The sequence below is a fragment of the Erythrolamprus reginae genome, chromosome 7, assembly GCF_031021105.1.
Source record: "Erythrolamprus reginae isolate rEryReg1 chromosome 7, rEryReg1.hap1, whole genome shotgun sequence".
NCBI lineage: Eukaryota > Metazoa > Chordata > Lepidosauria > Squamata > Dipsadidae > Erythrolamprus > Erythrolamprus reginae.
The window spans coordinates 41,120,574-41,147,625 of NC_091956.1; the positions used below are offsets into that span (position 1 = coordinate 41,120,574).

A 27,052-nucleotide genomic window follows, 5' to 3' on the forward strand; every position below is an offset into this window, starting at 1 on the left:
ATCTTACATTTCAATCAATTTGAGAAAAGAAAAAAGGGAAAAAATTCTAAATATTCTCTATTCTAGGGAACTACCCATGTTGGACTCTCCTTCCAGTGCAGTGGAGAAGTCTTTCATTTCTCCAAATCTTTCTCAATTTGTTTTTAAAGTTTCTTTTCTTCTCAGTTCTAGCTCCTGTATTCCTTCTTCCATCTGTATAAAATTCTGTCTATAAAATATTTCTGCCTTATTCACTGTATCCAATCTCAATCTTTACCTTGCCAAAGCAAAAAGATGCCTTCTGGAACCAACCATCGAAAGTTGATTCCTCTTTCATTAAGCTTCCTAATCAAAAATTGATGTTCTCTTCTTAAACCCCTCACTCTTCTTGGTACAGTGATACCTCATCTTACGAACGCCTCTTCATATGAACTTTTCAAGATATGAACCCGGTGTTTAAGATTTGTTTGCCTCTTCTTAAGAACCATTTTCACCTTACGAACCCAAGCCTGGGTGCGTGGGCTTTCTTACTGCGTGTGCGCTCTCTTACTGCCGCAGGGATTATCACCACCGGGATTTCTCATTTGCTTGCCGCCCCCACCGGGATTCCCCGCCTCCTTTTACTTCCACCTGCAGTCCCAAAGCGGGGAACGCCAGAGCTGCCCCATTTCCCTGCCACTTTCCCCTCTAGCCCTCCGCTTCCTCTGCTCCCCGCAGCCGCCCCATCCCGCTGCCAAAATCCCCCCTAGCTTACCACTTCCTTTGCCCCATCTTACTGCCAAAATCACCTCTCCAAAAGCTTCCTACGCCACCTCAAATCGCCTCCAAATCACCCCTCCAAAATCTTCCTACGCCGCTCCAAATCGCTCCCCAAATCACCCCTCCTAAAGCTTCCTATGCCGCGTCAAATCGCTCCCCAAATCATCTATCCAAAAGCTTCGTACGCCACCCCAAATCACTCCCCAAATCACCTCTCCAAAAGCTTCCCACACCACCCCAAATCGCTCCCAAATCACCCCTCCAAAAGCTTCCTATGCCGCTCCAAGTTGCTTCCAAAGTCTTCCACAATCACCTCTCCTTTGAAAATGCCTCGTTTCTCCTTGCTGCCTTTCTTCACTCCATTTGCCTTCATTAGGACCTCAATTTATTTATTTATTTATTTATTCATTCGATTTTTATGCCGCCCTTCTCCTTAGACTCAGGGCGGCTTACAACAAAATAATTATCCTTCAAGAAGTACATATCAAAAAATCTAATAGAAAACTATTATGGAACCCAAAATTAGGTAAAATTTATACTAGCCTAGCAGACCAGAAGAAAAGAGGAGTAGCAGTGTATATTGATGAAACAATAGATTCAAAACAATTATACAGTGATCCGGATGGCAGAATATTAATACTACAATTGAAACTAGATTTGGAACCTCTCGTCACCATGTTCATCTATGCACCCAATGAAAATCAAAAAGAATTCTTTAGAAAATTACATGATAAAATAACAGAATTAGCGATTGAGAACATGATTTTGATTGGTGACTTCAATGCAATTTCCAATAGTACAATGGACTATTCTGGCAAGAAGAAGGAAAAGAAAAAGAAAACAATTCTACCAACAACATTCTGGAAAATGAGCACAGAATTATCATTGAAAGATATTTGGCAGGAACGATATGCAAACCCCCACAAAATTTGGACCAGAATAGATATGGCTTGGGCATCCACATGCACTTCCAAATTATGTAAAGGACATTGAAATAGAAACAAGCAGTTGGGCAGACCACAATCCACTGTTAATTCTCTGGAAGGGAATTAAGAAATAAACTAACTGGCAAATGAACTGAAACATTTTAAGAGATCCTCAATACTTGGAGTGGATAGAAAGGGAATTAGAAGTCTTTTTAAAAAATAAATAAAAATGCAGAAACATCCCCACAAAATTTATGGGACATGGCCAAGGCCTATATACGGGGCCTGACGATCTCTTATACAGCCAAAAGAAATAAAGAGAAAAGGAAACATTATCAACAATTAGAGCAAGAATTAAAAGAATCTGAAACTGAACTACAAAGATAAAACATAAAATAAACTTGATTGAACAAATAGCCGAAAAAATAAAAAGGGCAAAACAGGAGTATTTTGAATATGCAAATAAACAGGGGCGTTGGTTAGCCTATAAGTTGAGAAAACAAAAAGAATCCAAAATGAGAAATAAACTAGAAGATAGTAATGGTGTACTAAGATATAGAACAGATGAAAAGAAGGAAATAGCAGTGGAATTTTATAAAAACTTATATCAACAGGAAGAAATAAAAGAAGAAATTTCTCATCTTTTAGATTCTACAAATTTTCCACCTCTATTAGAGGAACAATAGCAGAGGCTTAATGCACCATTTACCATGGCAGAATTACAACAGATACTTAAAAATAAAAAAAATAACAAAGCCACTGGCCCAGATGCTATACCTGCAGAATTTTATAAACTAGATAGTAATATACTTACCTTGAACATGTTAGAGATTTTTAATAAGATAATTGTAGATGGCAAAATCCCAAGATCTTGGTCTGAGGCTTTAATTACATTAATACATAAACCAGGAACAGAGAAAGATAAAATACAAAACTATAGGCCAATATCCCTGTTAAATGTAGATTATAAAATATTTATTTCTATCTACGCATTTAGACTCAAAAAAATTCTAAATGAAATAATACATGAGGATCAGAATGGATACTTGCCTGGTAGATAAATTAAAAATAATCTTAGGACAATTATCAATACATTGGAATTTTATAAATATCATCCCGAAAAACAAATGGCTTTGGGTTTTTGGGATGCAAAGAAAGCTTTTGATAATGTGAACTGGACATTTATGAAATTGCAACTTACCAAAATGAAATTTGGCACTAAATTCATCTATCTGATTAATGCTACATATTCGAATCAAACAGCTAAAATTATAATAAACAATGATCAAACTGAAAGATACAAAGAGGGGTCAGGCAAAGTTGTTCTCTCTCTCTCTTGTTATTTATTTTGACATTGGAAACATTGTTAATTAAAACTAGACAAAACAAGGAAATTAAAGGATTAGAAATTAAAAAAGAATGTTACAAAGTCCAAGCGTTTTTATCACAGAAAATCCTTTGACATCATTACCAAAATTAATAGATTTAATAGAAGAATTTAGGAATGTGGCAGGACTAAAAATCAATAAAAGTAAAACACAATTGATAACTAAAAATATGACTGGATCATAGACAAAACAACTAGAAAATTTAACAAATATGAAAACAATGAAGAAAGTAAAGTACTTAGGTATTTGGATCTCTGCCAAATTTCTGTCTTTAAAAGACGATAATTATACAAAACTTTTAGTTCAAATTAAAAAGGCTTTGGAAATATGGAACAATTTGCATCTGTCTTTACTAGGGAGGATTTTCACAATTAAGATGAATATTTTGCCCAAATTACTGTTTTTGTTTCAAGTACAGTGATACCTCATCTTAAGAACCCCTCGTCATACGAACGTTTCGAGATACGAGCCCGGGGTTTAAGATTTCTTTGCCTTGTCTTAAAAACACTTTCCGTCTTACGAACCTGAACCTGGGTCCATGGGCTCTCGTACTGCGCATGCGCTCTCTGACTGCCGAAGGGATTCCCCTGCCTTGTGACTGTCACCTCCGGGATTTCCCATTTGCTTGCATGGGAATTCCCCACTGGAATTCCCCATCCCCTTTTGCTTGCACCTGAGGTGGGGAACACCGGAGCTGCTCCCTTTCCCTGCCACTTTCCCCTCTAGCCCTTTGCTTCCTCTGCTCCCTGCAGCCGCCCAATCCTGCTGCCAAAATCCTCCCTAGCCTGCCGCTTCCTTCACCCCATCTTGCTGCTAAAATCACTCCAAAAGCTTCCTACACCACTCCAAATTGCCCCAAAATCACTCCCCCAAAAGCTTCCTATCTTGCCCCAAATTGCTTCTAAAATTGCCACTCCAAAAGCTTCCTATCTTAGCCCAAATTCCTCCAAAAATCGCCACTCAAAAAGCTTCCAAAGTCTTCCAAACTCACCTCTCCTTTCAAAATGCTTCATTTCTCCTTGCTGCCTTTCTTCACTCCATTAGCCTTTGTTAGGACCTTGATTTGGGTGGCATAGGAAGCGGCTGGAGAGGCGATTTTTGGTGGAATTGTGGGCAAGGTAGGAAGCTTTTGGAGTGGCGATTTTTGGGGGAATTTGGGGCAGGATAGGAAGCTTTTGGAGTGGTGATTTTTGGAGCAATTTGGGGCAACGTAGGAAGGATTTGAAGGGGCGATTTTAGGAGAGATTTGGGGCGGTGTTAGCCTTCGTTAGGACCTCCATTACTCGCTTCTCCTCGCTGTCCTTCTCCACTCCGTTAGCCTTCACTTTGTCCACCTGCCGCTTTTTTTTAAGCCTTAAAGTTTGGATTTTCCTAATGCATGCATTATTTGCTTTTACATTGATTCCTATGGGAAACAATATTTCGTCTTACGAACTTTTTACCTTACGAACCTCGTCCCGGAACCAATTAAGTTTGTAAGACAAGGTATCACTGTAATTCCAATTAACCCAGGGGGAAACTTTTTTAAAGAATTAACAAAGATCATTAAAAAAATCATCCAGCAAGGGAAAAAAGCAAGAATAAAATTAAATGCGTAAGGAGATGTAAAAGATAGAGGGGGTCTAGCCCTTCCAAACTGGAAATTATATTATCAAGCCGCAGCCTTATGGATTAAGGAATGGTTAACTCTGGATAACAGACGACTATTAAACCTAGAAGATCATGATTTAATTTGTTCCGTGACCAAGTTTGTAAGTAGGTTGGCATGCTTTGGTATGGTTTGATAAGTATAAAATCCATTCATACTTTAAAACAGCGTTTCCCAAACGGTGTGCCGCGGCACACTAGTGTGCCGCAAGACACAGTCAGGTGTGCTGCGAAGCTACTAGGGAAGCTCCAGCTGGGTGGGGCACTGCCGGTGCCTCCGACCTCCCGGCTCCTGCCCGATGTCGCGGTTTCTGGCGCTCTCCTGCTGGGCCCCAAAGAAGGAAGGCAGGAAGAAGGAGAGCTTCATTCTTCGCGCCTTTTTCCCACCTTCCTTCTTTGGGGCCCAGCAGGAGAGCGCCAGAAACCGCGGCAAGTGTCCTTTGGGGCCCGGCGAGAGGGCACTGGCGGTGGGAGCGGGGGGGGTGACGGCTGAAGCGGCACAGGGAGATGGCGGTGGGAGTGGGGGGTGGCGGCTGCAGCGGCGCAGGCAGTCGCGGGGAGATGGTAGTGGGGTGGTGGTGGCTGCAGCGGCCGCAGGCAGTCGTGGGGAGATGGCAGTCGCGGGGAGATGGCGAGGAGATGGCAGCGGCCGCAGGCAGTCGCGGGGAGAGCTCCAGGGTGGAGGCACCGACGGTGGCAGTTGGACATGCTGCTGGACGCCGCGTCCAGCAGCACGTCCAGCTGCCGCCGTCAGGGCTCCCTCTTGCAGTCAGCTGAGAGAGAGAGAGAGAAAGAAAGAGAGACATATAAGAGAGGCAGAGAGAGAGAGAAAGAGAGACATAGCAAGAGAGGCAGAGAAAGAGACAGAGCGAGAGAGACATAGCAAGAGAGGCAGAGAAAGAGAGAGAGAAAGAGAGGCAGAGAGAGAGAGAGAGAAAGAAAGAGAGACATAGCAAGAGAGAGAGACATAGCAAGAGAGGCAGAGAGAGAGAGAGAAAGAGAGAGAGAAAGAAAGAGAGATAGCAAGAGAGGCAAAGAGAAAGAAAAAGACATATAGCAAAAGACAGTGAAAGAGAGAGAGAGAGCAAGAAAGAGAGAAAAAAGCAAGAAAGAGATAGCAAGAGAGACAGAGAGAGAGAGAGAGCAAGGGAGAAAGACATAGAGGAAGGGAAGGAGGGAGAGAAAGAGAGCAAAAAAGAGAGGAAGAAAGAAAGAAAGAGGGATGGAGAGAGAGAAAGAAGGGAAGGAAGGAAAAGAGAGAAAGGGAGAAATAGAGCGAAAGGGAGGAAAAAGAGAGGGGTTTTTTGTCCAAACTTTTCTTTAGCCTGCCCCCCCCCCGCCCGCCCCTTCGATGTTCCCCAGGATTTTGAAATATGAATAATGTGCCGCGGCTCAAAAAAGGTTGGGAAACACTGCTTTAAAAGACATATAATCAGGAAGTCACTGCTAGAAACATGGATTGATATTAAAAAGACCATTTTTTAACAATACCTGATTGGGTCTCCCCAATTGAAGCTACATGCCATCCAAACTTACTACAAGAAGGAAAAATATTGAAACGTAAGGATTTATTAAATGAGCAATTGAAACTAATAACCAGACAAGAATTAAATGAAGCAGGGATAACAATAGATTGGTGGACTTATGCCCAGATTCAGAGTAGATTCCAAAAAGATGCAAGGACTTATTCATTTCAAAAAGGCATTGCAACACATAAATATAAAAAATACATACAATATTTGATAACTCACATCTTAGCAGCTACTGGAATTGCTTTCGCTCAAAGATGGAAAGAAACAGAAGTCCCAAAAGAAGATGAGGTAATCAGAAAAATTATTGAATGTGCAGACCTGGACATATTGATGAGGCGGTTGAAAAATCAAGAAGATTCGGAATTTAAAAAATCTGAGAAAGGGTCTATATTTGGTTGAATAGAAGAAATTCTCAATGAATTAAAGATTACAAATTTACTATTTTGAAATCTATATAAATAGTTATATGAACTAGGTGTTTTCTTTCCTCTAAAATGATATAATTAACAAAAGTTTTTCTTTTTTACTATGGAGACTTCTATTCTGAGCGGAGCGATTGTAGCTCCTTTTTGTGTTTTGTTTTGTATTTGTATGTATGTGTGTAGGGTTTTTTTAAAAATAATTTAAAAAAATTAAAGGAAGGTTTTGGAGGGGTGATTTTAGAAGCGATTTGGGGAAACGTAGGAAGCTTTTGGAGGGGTGATTTTTGGAGTGATTTGGGGCGGCGTAGGAAGGTTTTGGAGGGGTGATTTAGGAGCCGATTTGGAGTGGAATAGGAAGTGTTTGAAGGGGTAATTTTGGAGGCGATTTGGGGTAGCATAGGAAGCATCTGAAGGGGTGATTTGTGGAGCAATTTGGGGCAGCGTAAGAAGCTTTCGGAGAGGTGATTTTGGGAGCAATTTGGGGCGGCGTTAGCCTTCGTTAGGACCTCCATTCCTTGCTTCTCCTAGCTGTCCGTCTCCACTCCGTTAGCCTTCACTTTCTCTGCCCGCCCCTTTTTTTTTATGCCTTAAAGTTTGGATTTTCCTAATGGGTTTGCACACATTATTTGCTTTTACATTGATTCCTATGGGAAACATTGTTTCATCTTATGAATGTTTCTACTTACAAACCTGGTCACGGAACAAATTAAGTTCGTAAGACAAGGTATCACTGTACTTGCTTTAAGACTGCGGTCTCTTTTTCTTTATATTTAAGAGTAGTGGTTCTCAATTTTTGTAGTAGGTGCCTTTTTGGTAAATCTTACATGTCCTTCTCTGGATAAACTATGTCTCATCGCACATCTGGTATGTAAGTGATGAACTTCATCAGTATCATTCAATAATTTTTCTTTTCCTTCCATTATTTCATAAAGATTTTCTCCTTTCTCTTCTTAAATGTTTTGAAAACACAAATAAAATTCAGACCTATCCATCTCTAAAATTATGGTAATCTTTTCTTGCCTTTGGTCAAATGCTATAAATCAATTCAGTTTTCTGTCATGACTTTCCACATTTTCTTCCACCTTCTGTATATGTTGTTCATTTTTTCCTATGATTTCTCTAACTTCTTTAATTTCTACTTTCATTTGATTTATATTCTCATTGACTGGTTTAAGATTTTCCCTTAAAATTTGAAACATATTTTTAACTTCCGCTGTCTCCATTTTTTCTACAACGCTTGGTGATGCTGGTGTTGTGGTAGAAGTACTTGAAGAATGATACAGTGTCTTCTTTGAAGCCATTTTGTAATCCAATTAGCGAGCTATAATCCAATCAAATAGGTATGGAAACCCGATGTCAAAATAGACATCCAGAAAATATATTTGTAATCCAGTCAAAATGGGTATAGGTATCCATTGTCAAAATCAACATCCACAAAAAGTATTTATAATCCAGTCAAAATAGTCCCAAAAGAAAAAGGGAAAAAGAAAAAGAGAAAGCAACTATAGAATCATGTTATTCCAAAAATGACAACAACAAATTCCAATTATAAAAAGTACTCCAAAAATTATTATTATCAAAGAAGGAAAAAGGAGAAAATCAAAAAACAAATCAACATACTATTACACAATTCGCCCAGCTCGTTGGCAAAACAAGGAAAAGTAGTCAGGCCAAGAAAAAAAAAGAAAAAACATAAAAGGGATCTAAAATAAAACTTCAGTCCACTTTCATTTTAATTCTCTAATTAAAAAAGAGTCTCAGCTATATTAAAAAAAATTGAAAAAAGGAAACTCAAAGTAAAAAAACAATCTAGTTTCGCTTTTGTAAAACGGACATCTGTTGATAACAAAAAAACCTCTTTCATGCAAATATGTTGATAAAAATACAGCAATAACAATCAGTTGTTGCTTCTTTGCCAGATGTCTCTATTTTGAGAAGCAACACAGTTTCCAAGGTCAAAATAGATTTGAAAGCCACAACAAAGTTCCAGCCTAGGATAATTATTACTCTTGTTAACTAGGTGGCAATATTTTTCAGAAAAAACTATTAATTATTTTATAACTACAAAATCTAAAAATTAACATTCCAAATTCACATAAACAATATACCCATAGGCTTAATAAAGTTCAGCCGCCCAAAAAACAAACTTTTTCTTTCCTCAAGGCACACAACTTAGAAAATCCTTTTAGGAAAGAGGTCTCCATCTCCTTTTGCTTTTCCCGCAGTCAAATCGGAAGTAGTCTCTTCCACTGCTTCCGGACCTCTTTTCTCGCTAAATTTCACTCCAAATTAAAATTTAGCCTCTTCCAGTTCGTTCAAGGCACCCAAAGTTAATAATTGAACAGGAAAAAAGACTTCTTACCTGGATGACATCAATCTTGCTTTAGCTCTCTAGTGCTGCTTTGCTTCTGGAACTGATGGTGACATGTCACTTCCAAAAAATGGCTGCTGGTCAGGGAGCTGGCCTGATTTTTGCGATGACCCTGTGGTGCACCAGACAATTCCCTTTCTTCACTGACCCCCCCCCCAAGTTAGTTTTGACCCAAAATTGGGTACCCAAGCTGCCGCAGTTCGGTTGCCCTCCCAAGAACATGGAGGGAAACCACCCATTGCGTTCTAGATGCAGCTCCACACACACACACACCCTCACTGGATTCTTGACTTCAACTCAATGAGTTGAAGGGATTGCTGCTGGCCAAGAGCATTCCATTCAAATTTGCTTGCAACCCTCCTCTCCCTCCCATCACAGTTCCTATTCTCAGTTTGAGAAGGCCCTAAGTCAGAGAATCACATAAAAAACCTGAAAATCTTCAATGGGGAATTATATTTATTTTGTACCAGCCTTTGACTGTATTTCACAGATTCCAAGAATCAGTTTTGAGTTATTTCTGTGGTTTTCAAATATTAATAAAATTATCTCATATTATTTGCAGTAATATACTATTCATAGAGAGAGATTATTTGCATTTCTATTTGTTAATGAACTTCTTAGCCCAACATTAAATTCCAGCACCAACACATGTCGAGGATCAACAAATGCCCATTATGTACAGTTCAAAATAAGCTGTTCTTGACTTCTCTATTACAGAAAGTAAAAGATAAAATGTCTTTAAAAATGGTTGAAAAAGTGAAGAACAACTTAAACAAAGGAAGCCCTGTTGATGGACATGTTTCAAAAGAAAAAGACACTGCAGAAGGAGCTGAAAATAATTTGGACTGCAGTAAATCATGTATGTCCACTGGTCAGAATAAGGAAGGTAACATACTGTACTGTATTTCTTGAATTCTTTGGAGGATAATATCTAGATAGGGTGGAAAATGGGCTATGGGAGAGAATTGTGTGTTAGGGTGGGAGAATTACTCCATTTTTACATGGTACCCTTATCATGGACACTCAGATCTTGCTTTGCATTGTCTTGCATTTACTTCCTTGCAATAAAAGTTTCCTTTTGAAATGCTAAAGTTTAAGAGTCCATGCTTTCTTGAACAGGAGTGAGAGGCAGGACCTTACAAAGTCATTGACTCATACTGTTTGGGAAATAGGTTTAGATGGAGGTGGAGCAGATTCTTTCATTCATTTATATATTTGTGTGCCCTCCAACCATCCTGGGTCAACACCTAATGATGAACTCAGGGGGGGTGTTTTGAAGTTACTGACTAGGAATATGGTTACTATTCCTTTAATTAAAAGAATAACTTGTGCAAACTACAAATTTTGTGTTTTTCTTGATATTAGAAGAGTACTCTGAATAACTTCAAATGACTCACGTAGCCTTGACTGGTACTCTTGTCTCAGAAGCTACCATGTATTGCTGAAAATAAGACCATCTTATATTTTTTTGAACCATGAAATAAGCACTTGGCCTTATTGCCATGCACTCAAAGGCCCGATTGGGCTTATTATCAGTTGATGTCTTGTTTTGGGGGAAACAGGGTAGTGGAAGGGAGAAATTTCCTTGTATTTGCATTCCCAAAATCAGGAGCTATGTTCTGCATTATAATTACTGTATCATGACTTGCTCTGATTAGAATAGCAACATAGGCATTAATTTTGTTCAAGTTGTTTGATGATATATTGTCTTAAATAGGTGATAAAGTAATCACTCCCATTTTAGACACAGAGAACACACCTCTAGAGCCAAGATCTACAAGAAACAGAGCAACAAAAGGTAATAATCCTCTGAAACAAATATACTTTTGCTTTGTAAAGTTTTCTCATAAGTGTTTTTCTGACTAAAATAAGGGCATATGTGAGTGTATGCATACGATGAATTAAGAAAAAAAACATGGACACTCAGTTTTGGAACTACTTTGACTTTACTGAAGTGACATTGGCTTTCTCTTTTTTTTCAGAGTAATTTTTTTATTTTTTTATTCCACATCATATAATACAAAAAATCATATGCTTTCTCTTTTGTTATAATAAAATAGTTTTTGACTAGTATATTTTGTATAATCAAATTATACATTCTTAAATCCCATCTATTTAATTTCGGTTATCATCACACACCTCTTACTCCTTTCTTTCTAATTTTGTCATCCAGATAAATCTCAATTAATGTCCAATTAAGTCCATCATTAATATTCCTTAAACATTTGTAAAATCTAAATCCCTCAGATCTTATAATCTTAATGTCAAAGCCATAGTGCCTTCTTCCCTCTAGTAAAAATCTCAAAACAAACTAAAACCCCTTATATCTAAATTTATCAATATAAAAATTATATACTTTATCAATTAAAAAAACAAATAAATATAAACATTTAAATTCATTACTTATGCCATTATTATATTTCATCAAGCCTCTCTTGATAAGCTGAAATTAAGTAATAAAAACAAATACTTTGATATACAAAATCTATAAACACATTAGTCCAAATTAAACAAACCTTAGAAGTCAAAATTAAGCCTACTTAAGTCACCTTAATATATTTCAATTATCCAAATTCATAAATCTACTACTGCTAAATGGATCAAGAAGTAACTACTAAGATTTAAAAAGAGTTATTATAAAATATTATAAAATATTCAAAATGCAATCAGCCAATTTTCAAAGAGCCCTTTTCCTTGTCTATATTCAATATCTGTCTCTTCCATCTTTTTATATAATTTCTTTTTATTTTTTATTTTCATATTACTCTTCTTCCTCACCCATCTCTTCTTTACAGAAAAAGTCTCCCTTAAATTATCCTTTCTTTGCAAATTCCCACTCTTTAATTCACATTCCTTTTTAAAATGACAAAATCTATTAACCTTGTTTATATCTTCCCTTAACAGTGCTTAACCTAATATAGTAAAAATCTCAAAAACAAACTAAAAATCCTTATATCTAATTTTATCACTATGAAAATTACATACTTTATCAATTTAAGAAACAAACAAATACAAACATTTAAATCTAATAAATAAATAAATTCATTACCTATTATGCTATTACTATATTTCATCAAACCCCACTTTTTATTAAGTGGGGTTTGATGAAATATAGTAATAGACAATATTAATAAACAAAAATTAAGCTATAAAAACAGATACTTTTATTTTCAAATCCATGAACCCCATTAAGCACATTTATCCAAATTAAGCAATCCTTAGAAATCTAAAATAAACCTACTTAAATCACCTTAATATATTAATTTTATTTATTTACTTGTAAATTTTATCCAAATTCATAAAATCTACTACTGTTAAATGAATCTAAAAGTAATTACTAAAATTTTAAAAACTATTATAAAATATTCTGAATACAATCAGCCATTTTCAAAGAGCCCTTTTCCTTGTCTATATTTAACATTTGTCTCTCCCATCTTTTTATATCTCTTCTTTTTATTTTTCATTTTCATTTTACTCTTCTTCTTCTTCTTCCTCACCCATCTCTTCTTTACATAGAAAGTTCCCCTTAAAACACCACTCTTTACAGATTCCCAATCTTTAATTCCCATTCCTCTTAAAAATGACAAAATCTGATAGCCTTGCTTATAATTTCCCTTGCCAGTGCTTAACTTAATATACTCATCATTTAAGACATGGGCATATCATTTAATATACTCATCATTTAAAACATATCTTCATCTACCAAACGTTTTTCAGAAATTTCTATAATTTTACCCCCCAGATTTCTCTTGTTCCACCTCAGCATGTAACCCACACACCATCCAAAAGATATGTAGTATATCCCCCAATTGTTCCATCCTTAATGCCAAAATTGTTATTATTTCCACATTCAGCGATTGTCTCTTTATATATTTCAAGTCCATCTTGTTCAGGTACATCTTCTATTCCCACTTCAGGTTCTTCTGCTTTTTCTGCTGCAATTCCAAATTCGTCAAGTCCATTATAACTGTTATCAATGTCCTCTTTGCCATCTCCAATTTGTAATCCTATTCGAGTTCCAATGTCAATTATTAATCTCATTTCACGGTGGAAACCTTTAAATATCCTCAGAAATCTCCAAGCGAAGTTTATCCAACAAGTCTCTTATTTCTCTTAATTCCTCCTTCTCCTTTACGTAAGGAATGACTAATTTTGTCCAGCTGCTTAAACCAACAGCCTACATAAAAGCCAACCAGGTGCTTTTTTCCCCTTTATGCAGAGACAACCAGGTTTAATCCAGATAGCACGTTTCATGAAGGTCGAGTCTAAGTAAACAAAAAATTCCAACTCGAAGAACTTTCTCACGAGTACAGTCTCTACCAATAGATGACAACCATATCATCCTTAAATCTCTTGTTATTGGTTTTCAAGCTTTTCAACTTTTGAATCCAAATAGTACATGTACATACAGAATATAGTTGTCGGCTATAAATAAATTAACTGCCTTGAAATGGTTTTGGTATATTCGGGTTTCTTCCCGTGTAGGATTTGGAAATTTCTGGCGACGTTTCGACGAGGTCTCACTCGTCATCCTCAGGCTGGTGTTTCTGTCCTTGTTCTAAGGCGAACACAGTGCAGCTCAGGTCTCGCTGTGTTCGCCTGTGAAGAAGGACAGAAACACCAGCCTGAAGATGACGAGTGAGACCTCGTCGAAACGTTGCCAGAAATTTCCAAATCCTACACGGGAAGAAACCCGAATATACCAAGACCGTCATACCTGTACCCGTGAAAATCTACGAAAACACACACACACACACACACACACACACACACACACATATATATATATATATATATATATACAGTGGTACCTCAAGATACGAACCCCTCGTCTTACGAACAACTCGTGATACGAACCCGGGGTTCAGAAAAAAATTGCCTCTTCTTACGATCTTTTTTCGAGTTACGAACGCCAAACCCGAACTTCCGGGTTCGGCGTTCGGAGGCTCCTGGGAAGCCGCCCGGCTGTTTTAAAAGGTGACTGCCGGGCTGGGGGGCTTCCCAGCACCCCCCCCAACCCCGAACCCGGAAGTTTGGCAAAAGTTCGGGGTTCGGGCGGGGTGCTTGGAAGCCCCCCAGCCCGGCGGTCACATTTTAAAATAGCCGGGCGGCTTCCCAGGAGCCTCCGAACGCCGAAAGCGGAAGTTCGGGTTTGGCGTTCTGCTTCGGGAGGCTCCTGGAAAGCCATGTCTTTAACTCGGCTCTGCTACGTACATTTTCCCTGCAGTTGATCCAAGCACTGCAAGGGAAGTAACGAACTGAAATGCGAGTCAGGAGTCCTGGAAACGTAACAATAAGGGGGCTGGTGGAATAATCATTGGGAATGGGGTGTCCTGGAAGTTGGGATACAGGCTCTCCCAGCCTCTTCATTCCCCCCCCCCCCGTTTCTTTAAGGCTTCCCCTCTCGTGCGCAAGGGAAAGCAAGGGGTGGGAAATGCGAGTCAGGAGTCCTGGAAACGTAACAATAAGGGGGCTGGTGGAATAATCATTGAGAATGGGGTGTCCTGGAAGTTGGGATACAGGCTCCCCCAGCCTCCTCATTCCCCCCCCCCCGTTTCTTCAAGGCTTCCCCTCTCGTGCACAAGGGAAAGCAAGGGGTGGGAAATGCGAGTCAGGAGTCCTGGAAACGTAACAATAAGGGGGCTGGTGGAATAATCATTGGGAATGGGGTGTCCTGGAAGTTGGGATACAGGCTCTCCCAGCCTCTTCATTCTCTCCCCCCCCCCCCCCGTTTCTTTAAGGCTTCCCCTCTCGTGCACAAGGGAAAGCAAGGGGTGGGAAATGCGAGTCAGGAGTCCTGGAAACGTAACAATAAGGGGGCTGGTGGAATAATCATTGAGAATGGGGTGTCCTGGAAGTTGGGATACAGGCTCTCCCAGCCTCTTCATTCCCCCCCCCCCCCGTTTCTTTAAGGCTTCCCCTCTCGTGCGCAAGGGAAAGCAAGGGGTGGGAAATGCGAGTCAGGAGTCCTGGAAACGTAACAATAAGGGGGCTGGTGGAATAATCATTGAGAATGGGGTGTCCTGGAAGTTGGGATACAGGCTCTCCCAGCCTCTTCATTCCCCCCCCCCCGTTTCTTTAAGGCTTCCCCTCTCGTGCGCAAGGGAAAGCAAGGGGTGGGAAATGCGAGTCAGGAGTCCTGGAAACGTAACAATAAGGGGGCTGGTGGAATAATCATTGGGAATGGGGTGTCCTGGAAGTTGGGCTACAGGCTCTCCCAGCCTCTTCATTCCCCCCACCCCCCGTTTCTTTAAGGCTTCCCCTCTCGTGCGCAAGGGAAAGCAAGGGGTGGGAAATGCGAGTCAGGAGTCCTGGAAACGTAACAATAAGGGGGCTGGTGGAATAATCATTGGGAATGGGGTGTCCTGGAAGTTGGGATACAGGCTCTCCCAGCCTCTTCATTCCCCCCACCCCCCGTTTCTTTAAGGCTTCCCCTCTCGTGCGCAAGGGAAAGCAAGGGGTGGGAAATGCGAGTCAGGAGTCCTGGAAACGTAACAATAAGGGGGCTGGTGGAATAATCATTGGGAATGGGGTGTCCTGGAAGTTGGGATACAGGCTCTCCCAGCCTCTTCATTCCCCCCACTCCCGTTTCTTTAAGGCTTCCCCTCTCGTGCGCAAGGGAAAGCAAGGGGTGGGAAATGCGAGTCAGGAGTCCTGGAAACGTAACAATAAGGGGGCTGGTGGAATAATCATTGAGAATGGGGTGTCCTGGAAGTTGGGATACAGGCTCCCCCAGCCTCCTCATTTCCCCCCCCCCCCCCCCCCGTTTCTTCAAGGCTTCCCCTCTCGTGTGCAAGGGAAAGCAAGGGGTGGGAAATGCGAGTCAGGATTCCTGGAAACGTAACAATAAGGGGGCTGGTGGAATAATCATTGGGAATGGGGTGTCCTGGAAGTTGGGATACTGGCTCTCCCAGCCTCCTCATTCCCCCCCTTTCTTTAAGTTTTCTTTATTAGATTTGTATGCCGCCCCTCTCCGTAGACTCCTTAAAGAAACGAGGGAGGGGGGGAATGAGGAGGCTGGGAGAGCCTGCATCCCAACTTCTCCACTGCATCTGGAAGGAGAGTCCAACATGGGTATTTAACCAATCCTATTGGTAGAGACTGAGTAAAAATTAACATAATAATAGGCACCGCCCCCAGCAGTCTCCCATGAGCCTCAGTTTTAAAAACTCAGTCCAAGAGTAGAGTCATACTGAGTTTGCTTAGAGTAAAATAAATGTTTTTTACCATGTTTAATGTGTTGTTTTTGTCTCCTTTCCAGATTGGAACAGCGTTGGAGGCAGGGGTCTCTGTCCTCCGAGGACAACACCCCCACCAATCTCCTTAGGGGCTGTTTCCCTCCGTGGGATCTGCCCCCAAGAGGAGCAACTCAGCCCGGAGTCACTGGCCTCCGCGGTCAAACGAGGGCTGCGGGCCGAAGGTGGGGGGGTCCGCCCCCCCCCACTGGGAGGCCCGAGACGGAAGGCACCCCAAGGGACTCCGTAAGAAGAGCGGAGTCCCGATCAGCTGTGAAGCGGCGAGGCCGCTGGTACCGCCGCCGCCGCCGGGAACGCTGCAGAGCCTCGGAAGAGGCAGGAGCCGAGAGGTCCCCAGGAGGTTTAAGGACGTCGGGGAAGCGGCGAAAGGCGAGTTTCGAGCGGCGAAGCGTTTGGGAAGGGCGAGAAAGCCCGCGAAAACGCTGGGCGCCGCCATCTTGGGTAGCCCCCAAGAGAGCTATAAGAGCGTCGGCCGGAAGGACTTCCGGCAGCTGTAAGGCGCCAAAGGAGCTTTGGGCTCTAGAGCGCAAGCGCAACAACAAGGGGTAGCCGGTCGCCATTTTGTTCGACGTGACGAGGTGCAAAAAGAGGTTTTCGAGCTCGGTGATCAAAGCAGATTGCTAATAGTGAGTAGAATGGATAAACAAACCGGAGAAAGCAAAGCGGGGTCACCAGTAGCCCCTAAGGAAAAGGAAAAGGGGAAGGCTAAGGAGAAGTCCAAGACCTCCCAGTCTCCAGCCTCGGCAGCCTCACTTAAGGAGGCAGAAAAGCGCATAAAAGCGCTGGAGAAGAAATTAGAGGCAGCCTTGCAGCCCTCCCCTTCAGTGGTGTCCCTGACTCAGAGACAGGTACCCACTCCTGATCCCATGACCCCACAATCAGCCTATGGGCACACGGGGGCCTTCCAGGAGGGTGATTGGTCACCAGATGGACAGTTCTTTTCAATACCTCAGGTGGCACCTTCACCAACTCCGTCTTGGACACGACCTGAGTCAGTGGGGCCGGCCCAAAGAGGCCCACAGGCCCCTTCAGCCACGTTCACCCCTACGGCAGCCGGCCTGCGGTCACAGCAGGGGTCCTGGCAGCACATGCCCGCAGATATGCAGGAGTTGATGGCTGAGGTCTATGCGCAAGGGGTGAACGCAGGGTCAAGCCAGTATGTACGCCGAGCTGCACCCCAGTCAAGAAACCTTTGGCCAGCACCGCCCCCCTCGGGGCTGGGGTCCCTATCAGAAGAACCGGCCTTTGGCGAGGACAGTGACAAGGAGTACGAGTTCTCGGAGGATGAGAACCCGCCAGAACAACAGCCTGTAGCAGGTCTCTTTAAACCAGCATTGTTTAGGACCTTGCTTTTTAAGGCAAAACAAGTAATGAACCTCCAGGGAACCAAAACAACAGAAGAAGACGCCGGTAAGACTTCAGCTTCTCTGCTTAGGGAGCCCCAACCCGAGACTGATTCTATTCCGGCTTCCCACATTTTCATTGAAGGAGTCAAAAAACCGTGGCAATATCCCGCAGCGGCCCAAGGACCGTCTAACCTGGAGAGGAAATTTTATACGTTTGATGAGGAGGTGGAGAAACTTTTGGAGTTCCCTCCCATTGACCAACCAGTAGTGACACTGGTTTCCAGTGCCCTGGTTCCCTCCGAGACGGGAGAGAGCCTAAAACCTGAAGACAGGAAGGCGGAAACCCTGTTGCGCAAAACCCACCAGATGGCTGGCTGGGGGTTCAGGGCAGCTGCTGCGGCCTCCTTCTTCAACAGAGCCTCAATAATGTGGCTCCAAGAAATGCAGTCACGGATTGGACCGGAGGAGGGTAGATTACGCCAGGATTTAAGTAAGTTGCTGGCGGCAGCAGAGTTTTCGGCCGATGCGACCCTCCACGCGGCTAAGTTCGCCAGCAGAGGCATGGCTACCACACTCTCCTCGCGTAGACTTCTGTGGCTACGTAATTGGCCAGCTGATTTGAAGTCGAAGTGGCGCTTGGCTTCAGCCCCATTGCAAGGTTCTATGCTTTTTGGGGAGATCCTGGATAAAGTCTTAATTGAAGACAAGGACAAGAAGAAGGTCCTACCTAGATCCAACAGGCGCCAGGATAGGAGGTTTACTCCTTACACGAGACGTCAGAACCCTCGCTGGGACGCATCTACCAGCTCTGGACAGACACAGCGGCCCTTCAGCCAGAATCAATATACACAACAACCCTTCCGGAGCGACCGCGGATCGTTCCAGGACAGACAGAGGGGTTACCAGCAGCCCAGGCGGCCCTTTCGGGGGTACAGTCAGAGAGGTTTCCGTCGTTCGAAATGACTCAGCCGGGAGTCTGCCGATGGGAGGGAAATTACAACACTTCAGTCCCTCGTGGCGGATGACGTCTTCAGACAGGTGGGTGCTAGCCACCGTGTCGGACGGACTGCAACTAGAATTCATAGGACAGCCCCCTTACCGTTTTGTACACTGCCCGGTAATCCGGGACCCTCAGAAGCGACAACTAATCCACAAAGAGGTGGCACATTTACTGGAGATACGGGCCATCGAACAGGTGCCCCCAGTGGAGGAGGGAAGGGGATTTTATTCCCGAATTTTCCTCGTGCCCAAGGCGTCAGGAGGATATCGAATGATACTGAACTTAAAGCAGCGGAATGTCTTTATAAAGTACAGGAGATTCCACATGCACTCCTTACAAACCATACTCCCTTCAATCAGGACTCGAGACCTACTTACCTCAATAGACCTGAAAGAGGCCTATCTACATGTACCGGTACACCCGGCTCATCGGAAATTCCTCAGATTCTGTTCGGAGGGCATTCACTACCAGTACAAGGCCATGCCCTTTGGCCTATCTTCAGCCCCGCGAACTTTTACCAAGTTGCTGGATGCGTTGACGGCACATCTAAGGTCACACTCCATCAGACTGATGGCCTACCTGGACGACATAATTATTTTGTCCAGGTCCCCCAGTCAGGCCAGGGAGGATTTGTCCAGGACGGTGCGGATACTAGAAGCCCATGGCTTTACCATCAATTTGGAAAAAAGCCAGATGGTTCCCGCTACCAGACTTCAACATCTAGGAGCCATTATCGACACCATAACAGGTACCGTATCTCTCTCTCCCGAGAGACAAGAGAATATCCACCGTCTTGTTACCGACCTGACCCGTCGCAGACGGGTTCCATTGGCACTGTTGTCAAAGGTGTTGGGGACACTAGTGTCCGCCATCGGGATTGTACCCTGGGCCAGACATCATATCAGGGGCCTTCAGTGGTTCCTGTTACCGGCCCAGAGGGCCAGGATCAGCCATTCACACAGATCAATCAAGTTACCCAGGGCAGTCGCAAGATCCCTACAGTGGTGGACCACCGGAGCGATCCAGGGAGGCTCGCCCTTCAGAACACAGGATCGGCTCATCCTTACCACAGACGCCAGTTTATACGGATGGGGAGCTCACTTGGGCCGTCACATGGCTCAGGGCATCTGGACATTGGAAGACCTGTCCCCAGTCAATATCAACTTCTTAGAGCTGAGGGCTGTATTTTTAGCCCTCCTAGCCTTTGCCCCCATAGTAGAAAACAGACATATACTCATATTAACAGACAATGTGGCGACCAGGGCCCACCTGAACCACCAGGGGGGCACAAGGTCGCACCGCCTTATGGAGGAGACCACACGGCTTTTCAATTGGGCCGAGACTCACCTAGCATCCCTCACTGCGGAACACATCGCCGGGATCAGCAACACCAAGGCGGATTGGCTCAGCAGGGCGACTCTGGACCCGTCCGAGTGGAAGCTCGACCCGGAACTCTTCACACAGCTGACCCAGAGGTTTGGAATACCCCTGGTAGACCTGTTTGCCACCAGCCAGAATGCTCAACTCGCGAGGTTCTTCACAAGGTTTCCAGACCCGAGAGCGGAAGGAACGAACGCCTTGTGGATACCTTGGCCCCCGGGACTTCTGTATGCCTTCCCACCTGTAAACCTGATCCCGAGGGTGGTGGAAAAGATCCTCCAGGAGAAGGCGGAAGTACTCTTAATAGCCCCTTACTGGCCGAGACGTCCGTGGTTCGCCGACTTGATGGCGCTCTCAGTGTCACCCCCGTGGAGGATTCCGGACCAGGCCATCTCTCTCAGCCAGGGGAACCTTCATCATCCGGACCCCCAATGGCTCCACTTGACAGGATGGCACTTGAAAGGCATAGACTAAGACAATGTAACTTACCGGAGAAGGTCATAGCTACTATGCAGGCAGCTAGGCGTCCATCGACCTCTCGAATTTATCAGGCGACTTGGACAGCCTTTTGTAAATTTTGCACTACACACTCTATTGATCCTGGGGTGGCTTCTGTTCTGGATGTTCTGGGGTTTTTACAGGTAGGGGTAGAGCAGGGTCTGGCCCCTAATACCTTGAAGAGACAGGTAGCTGCTTTATCTACCATGATCCAGACATCAGAGTCTCGAACGTTAGCACAACATACTTGGGTTCGGGATTTTATTAAGGGAGCCACAAATAAACATTCTCCTCCAGTCAGGAGATTTCCATCTTGGGATCTTACACTGGTCCTACAAGCGTTGACTAAGCCTCCTTTTGAGCCGCTGAGGACTATACCAGTCAGGTTACTTTCCTTGAAAACGGCCTTCCTTGTTGCGATCACATCCGCCCGCAGGGTGTCAGAGTTATCAGCATTATCCGTAAGAGCAGATCTCTGCCATTTCTATCCGGACAGAGTGGTACTTAGGTTGGATCCTTCTTTTGTGCCGAAGGTAAATTCGGTGTTCCATAGGAAGCAAGAGCTAATCCTACCTGACTTCTGCACTCATGGAACTCATCCATCTGAGTTGTTATGGCATAAGATAGATGTCAGGAGGGCTTTGAAGATTTACATTAGGAGAACGGAACAGTTCAGGAAGTCAGAAACTCTGTTTATCTCCTTTTCTGAGGCTAGATTAGGGCTAGGACTATCGGCAAAGTCTATTAGTAGGTGGATTAAGGAATGTATCTCTGAGGCCTATAAGGCGGGAGGGCATACCCCTCCAGAGGGGATATTAGCTCATTCCACCAGGAGTGCGGCTGCTTCAGCAGCTTGGGCGACACAAGCGTCCATCGAAGACATTTGTAGAGCAGCAACCTGGGCAGCACCTACCACGTTTATTAAGCATTATAAAGTGGACTCCTTCGCTTCTGCGGAAGCGGCTTTTGGCAGGCGAGTCCTTCAGAAAGTTTGTGTTTCTCCTAAGTCCCTAATCAGACCTTCTCCCTCCCATGGGCTTTGAGAGCTTTGGTATATCCCATGTTGGACTCTCCTTCCAGATGCAGTGGAGAAGACCCGTTGTACCTACCTGAACGGTCTTCTCGATGCACTGGAAGGAGAGTCCAAACCCACCCGGTAGTTGAAGGTTAGGGACTCCGGACGTTGGGTTGGCTTGGTTGGACTTGTTCATTGTTCAATAATTTTGGTTATCCTCTTTCATTGGTTATTCGTTTTTAAAACTGAGGCTCATGGGAGACTGCTGGGGGCGGTGCCTATTATTATGTTAATTTTTACTCAGTCTCTACCAATAGGATTGGTTAAATACCCATGTTGGACTCTCCTTCCAGTGCATCGAGAAGACCATTCAGGTAGGTACAACGGGTCTTCCAGGACACCCCATTCCCAATGATTATTCCACCAGCCCCCTTTTTGTTACGTTTCCAGGACTCCTGACTCGCATTTCCCACCCCTTGCTTTCCCTTGCACACGAGAGGGGAAGCCTTAAAGAAACGGGGGGGGGGGATGAGGAGGCTGGGAGAGCCTGTATCCCAACTTCCAGGACACCCCATTCCCAATGATTATTCCACCAGCCCCCTTTTTGTTACGTTTCCAGGACTCCTGACTCGCATTTCAGTTCGTTCCTTCCCTGCCAGCGCTTGGATCAACTGCAGAGAAAATGTACGTAGCAGAGCCGAGAGAGTAGGAGAGCCGGCCACCCCTTGCCCTCCCTTGCGAGAGAGGGGGAGGCTTAAAGAAACGGGGGAGGGTGTAAATGAGGAGGCTGTGAGAGCCTGTACAGGACAGCCCACTCCCAATGATTATTCTACCAGCCCCTTTTTGTTAGGTTTCCAGGACGCCTGAAATTTGTTCCTTCCCTGCCAGCGCTTGGATCAACTGCAGGGAAAATGTATTGTAGCAGAGATGAGAGGAGGGTAGGAGAGCCAGCCACCCCTTGCCCTCCCTTGCCAGAGATGGGGGCAGCCTTAAAGAAACGGGGGGATTAGGAGGCTGTGAGTGCCCGTATCTCAACTTCCTCGTGAAGTTTTCAGGGCACTAAACAACCACGCAGCCCCAAACCTGATGGAAGAAATGTGCCCCCCTGCCATCCTCAGAGCCCCCAGCGCTCCAGTTTTCCTCTTCTTTAGTTGACAGATTGACCTCTCTCTATACCGCGTCTCCATTGCCTGCGCTTCGCTGAGGACCGGAGCTCAGAGGCTTGGTCCCCCTGAGCAAAGGGGAAGGAAAAGAACCTCCCCCTGTTCTCTACCGGCATTCAGGGACCCATACACACACAGCAGAGTGAGAGCCAGGGAGCCTTGTCTGAAGCCGAAGCTCCGGATTCCCCTTTGCTGCCACCTCCGAAAACACTTTCAAGGAGGGTGTAAGCCCTGCCGGCTGACAAGCTGCAAGGCAGCTTCCCACGTGTGTTAATCACCCACAAAGCTCCATACGCAGCCTCTGCTGTGTCCCCCTTCCCTCCTCCCCCTGTCCCCAAACAAGGATCAGAATGCCGGTTGTCATAAGGCAAAAGGGGCGAGTTTTGGACTTGCACGCATTATTCGCTTTTTCATTGATTCCTATGGGAAACATTGTTTCATCTTACGAACTTTTCACCTTACGAACCTTGTCCCAGAACCAATTAAGTTCGTAAGACGGGGTTCCACTGTATATATATATATATATATACATACATACATACATACATACATACATACATACATACATACATACATATATATAAATCATCTTGGAAGAATATTGGTGATTTTGTAACAATGTACTACTAATTTATTTATTTATTTATTTATATATATATATATATATATATATATATATATATATATATTCGTTTTCGTAAATTTTCATGGGTATATGTACTGTATGTAGATTGTTCTGAGTTCGGGTTTTGCCCTGTGTAATATTTTGCATGTTTATGCGACGTTTCGGCGAAATCACATTCACCATCATCAGGCTGAAGTTTCCAAACTTCGTGCTGTTGTAAAATGGAATGTTTGCAACTGTCATTTCTTCCTAGTATATAGTGTGGGGGTGGAGATTTGGTTTGAATGTAGCAAATAGATTGGGTGATTATGTTTCAGTGATCTGATTGGTTGGTGTAATCATAATTATTAGAAGGATTGACATGGTGATTTTTATGAAGTGTTTTTGTTTAAGGCTGGTTTCCAAATTTCTGGTAGGCGGGACGTCTCATCTCTTTTATTTATGCAAAGGGGGCTCCTCTCAATTTCTATGGCTTCTAGAGCAATTCTTCTATATAAATTCTCTGTTTTGTGAAGTAATTTAGTTTTTTCAAAGTCAATTTCGTGCCCTGTTTTTTTAATGTGCTGGACAAGGGAGGAAGTCTTTTCTTCTTTTTTAACTGCATTCACATGTTCTGCAAGGCGTGCACTTACTCTTCGGTTGGTTTGTCCAATGTATGTGGCTGCACATGTTTTGCAAGGGATTTCATAGATTCCTTGGTATTCCAATTGGATTTTATCTTTGGGGCTCCTTAGGATATTAGATATTTTTTGGTTGGTGCAAAATGAAGTTTTGATGTTATGTTTGTGCAGAATTTTACTAATTTTGTCTGTGGTGCCCTTGATGTAAGGGAGGATGGTGGTACCATTGTCCTGTTCTTGATCTTGTTTTGGGGGGGGTGTCTCTTTTTTGATTAGGTTTGTGATTGTTTTCTCTTCGAATCCATTAGAAATTAATACATCTTTGAGTTTGTTCAATTCAGTTTTTAAGTGCTCATGGTCAGCTAAGCGTTTGGTTCTGGTGATGAGAGTTTTGGCCACTGAGGTGATTTGTGCGGGGTGGTGGTGTGAGTGTGCATTTAGATAACGGTTGGTATGGGTTTTCTTTTGGTAGATAGTGTGTCCTAGGCTGCCATTGGGTTTTTTATAGACCAGTACATCTAGAAAGGGAAGTTGATCATTGATTTCTGTTTCCATAGTAAACTGTATTTTGGGGTGTAGGCTGTTAAGATGTGTGAGGAAAATGTCTAGTTTTTTCTTACCATGTGGCCAAATTACAAAGGTATCATCAACATATCTCAGCCAAAGTTTAGGTTTGTATTTGGATTGCTCTAATGCATTATTTTCGAAATATTCCATATAGAGGTTGGCGATGACCGGTGAGAGAGGTGATCCCATGGGGGCTCCCTCTATCTGTTTATATCTTTGTTCATTATAGATGAAGTATGTATTGGTCAGGCAGTGGTTGGTAAGGTCTAGGATATATTTGGGGGGTTTGTGTTTGTCCTGGATAGCTGTCAAGGCTTCTTTAATAGGTATTTGTGTGAAAAGGGACACGACATCAAAACTCACAAGTAGGTCATCGGGTTGTAGGTTTTGTTTTTTTATTATTTGTATAAAGTGGAATGAATTTTGAACATGTGAGGTAATAGTTTCTGTATATGGTTGAAGGTATTTGGCTAAAAATTTGGCAAGGTTTTGTAGAGGGGAGCCTATAGAACTGACTATTGGTCTGAGAAGTATTCCTTCCTTGTGTTTTTTGGAAGGCCATAGAGTTTTGGACATATGGAAGATTTTTCTCTGGGGATGATTTTTTGCTGGATTTCTTCGCTGATGGGAGAGGCCTTGATTTTGGATTTGGTAGTTTTTTCTAGGTAGGTGGTAGGATCTGTGCTTAGGAGTTTGTAGGCTGGGTTTTGTAGTAGAGTTGTCATTTTTTCTTTGTAGTCTGCTGTATTCATCACTATTGTGGAGTTTCCTTTGTCAGCTGGGAGGATGGTTATATGATTGTCTTTCTTCAAATTGATAAGTGCATCTCTTTCCTCCTTTTGTATATTGCTTTTAGGAGGTTTACTAGAGCAGAGAATATTAGTGACTTTAAGTCTGATTTTGTTGGCTGTATCTGGGTTTATTTTATTTAGATTTGTTTCAATTCCACATATGATATTTTCAGTTGGTATACGTTTTGGGGTTATTGCAAAATTGAATCCTTTTGAAAGAATATTGGTTTCTGTAGTGGTGAGTATCCTGTCTGATATGTTATGTACTGTTTTGGTCATAAGTTGTTGTGGAGGGCTGGGTTTCTGCTGTATTTCTAGTTTTTGGAGTTTTTTATTATGTGTGTCTGTCTTATATTGGGTTTCTGTTTCTGCTCTCCAGATTGATATTTGTTTGAATTTATCCCAGAGTATAGGGTGTAATTGGTTGCTGATTTTAAGGTGAAGAGAGAGTAGACTTTTGTTGATTTCATCAAGTATGAATTTTTTTTTGTGGAGTTCATTTCTGATTAGGGCTAATTCAGTTCTTTTTAGGATCCTCTCAATGGTTGGGGTTTTTGGGTGGAATTTTAGTTGGAAGTATTTGGGAATTATTCTTTTGTCCCTGCAGTTGCGTAGGAATGTGAGATCACATAAGATGGAGGCTTTTCTGACTTCAAGTTTTTCATAGGTCCTAGTCAGTAGGAAAGTGTCCTCCCCGTAGAGGTAAGATATTTGTTTTCGTAAATTTTCACGGGTATATGTATGTAGATTGTTCTGAGTTCGGGTTTTGCCCTGTGTAATATTTTGCATGTTTATGCGACGTTTCGGCGAAATCACATTCACCATCATCAGGCTGAAGTTTCCAAACTTCGTGCTGTTGTAAAATGTAAAATGTGCGGGGTGGTGGTGTGAGTGTGCATTTAGATAACGGTTGGTATGGGTTTTCTTTTGGTAGATAGTGTGTCCTAGGCTGCCTTTGGGCAAAACCCGAACTCAGAAAAATCTACATACATACATACATACATACATACATACATACATACATATATATATATATATATTTGTTTTCGTAAATTTTCACGGGTATATGTATGTAGATTGTTCTGAGTTCGGGTTTTGCCCTGTGTAATGTTTTGCATGTCTATGCGACGTTTCGGCGAAATCACATTCACCATCATCAGGCTGAAGTTCCAATCTTTGTGTTGTTGTAAATGGAATGTTAGCAACTGTCATTTCTTCCTAGTATATAGTTTAGGTTTAGGTTTATTGGATTTATATGCCGCCCCTCTCCGCAAACTCGGGGCGGCTCACAACAATAATAAAAAACAATAATAAAAAACAGTACAGTACACAATACCAAATCCAATGCCCACCCCTCTCAATATATATATGTAGATTGTTCTGAGTTCGGGTTTTGCCCTGTGTAATATTTTGCATGCCTATGCGACGTTTCGGTGAAATCACATTCACCATCATCAGGCTGAAGTTCCAAGCTTCGTGTTGTTGTAAAATGGAATGTTTGCAACTGTCATTTCTTCCTAGTATATAGTGTGGGGGTGGAGATTTGGTTTGAATGTAGCAAATAGATTGGGTGATTATGTTTTAGTGATCTGATTGGTTGGCGTAATCATAATTATTAGAAGGATTGACATGGTGATTTTTATGAAGTATTTTTTGTTTAAGGCTGGTTTTCAAATTTCAAAATTCCAAAATCATAATTATTAGAAGGATTGACATGGTGATTTTTTTGAAGTTTTTTTTTTGTTTAAGGCTGGTTTCCAAATTTCT

General features: G+C 42.8%; 1 protein-coding gene across 3 annotated transcripts in view; it reads left to right on the top strand.

Moving 5' to 3' along the window:
• NCAPG (non-SMC condensin I complex subunit G) overlaps positions 1-27,052 on the top strand; it is a 281,872-nt gene that overhangs the window by 223,938 nt on the left and 30,882 nt on the right. For 2 of the 3 annotated variants that reach the window (XM_070757387.1, XM_070757388.1), the window contains exons 19-20: positions 9,742-9,910; positions 10,742-10,822. In XM_070757387.1, the coding sequence (XP_070613488.1) occupies positions 9,742-9,910; positions 10,742-10,822 (250 nt within the window). The remainder of the gene's footprint in view (positions 1-9,741; positions 9,911-10,741; positions 10,823-27,052) is intronic. The other variant, XM_070757390.1, reaches the window with a different exon arrangement.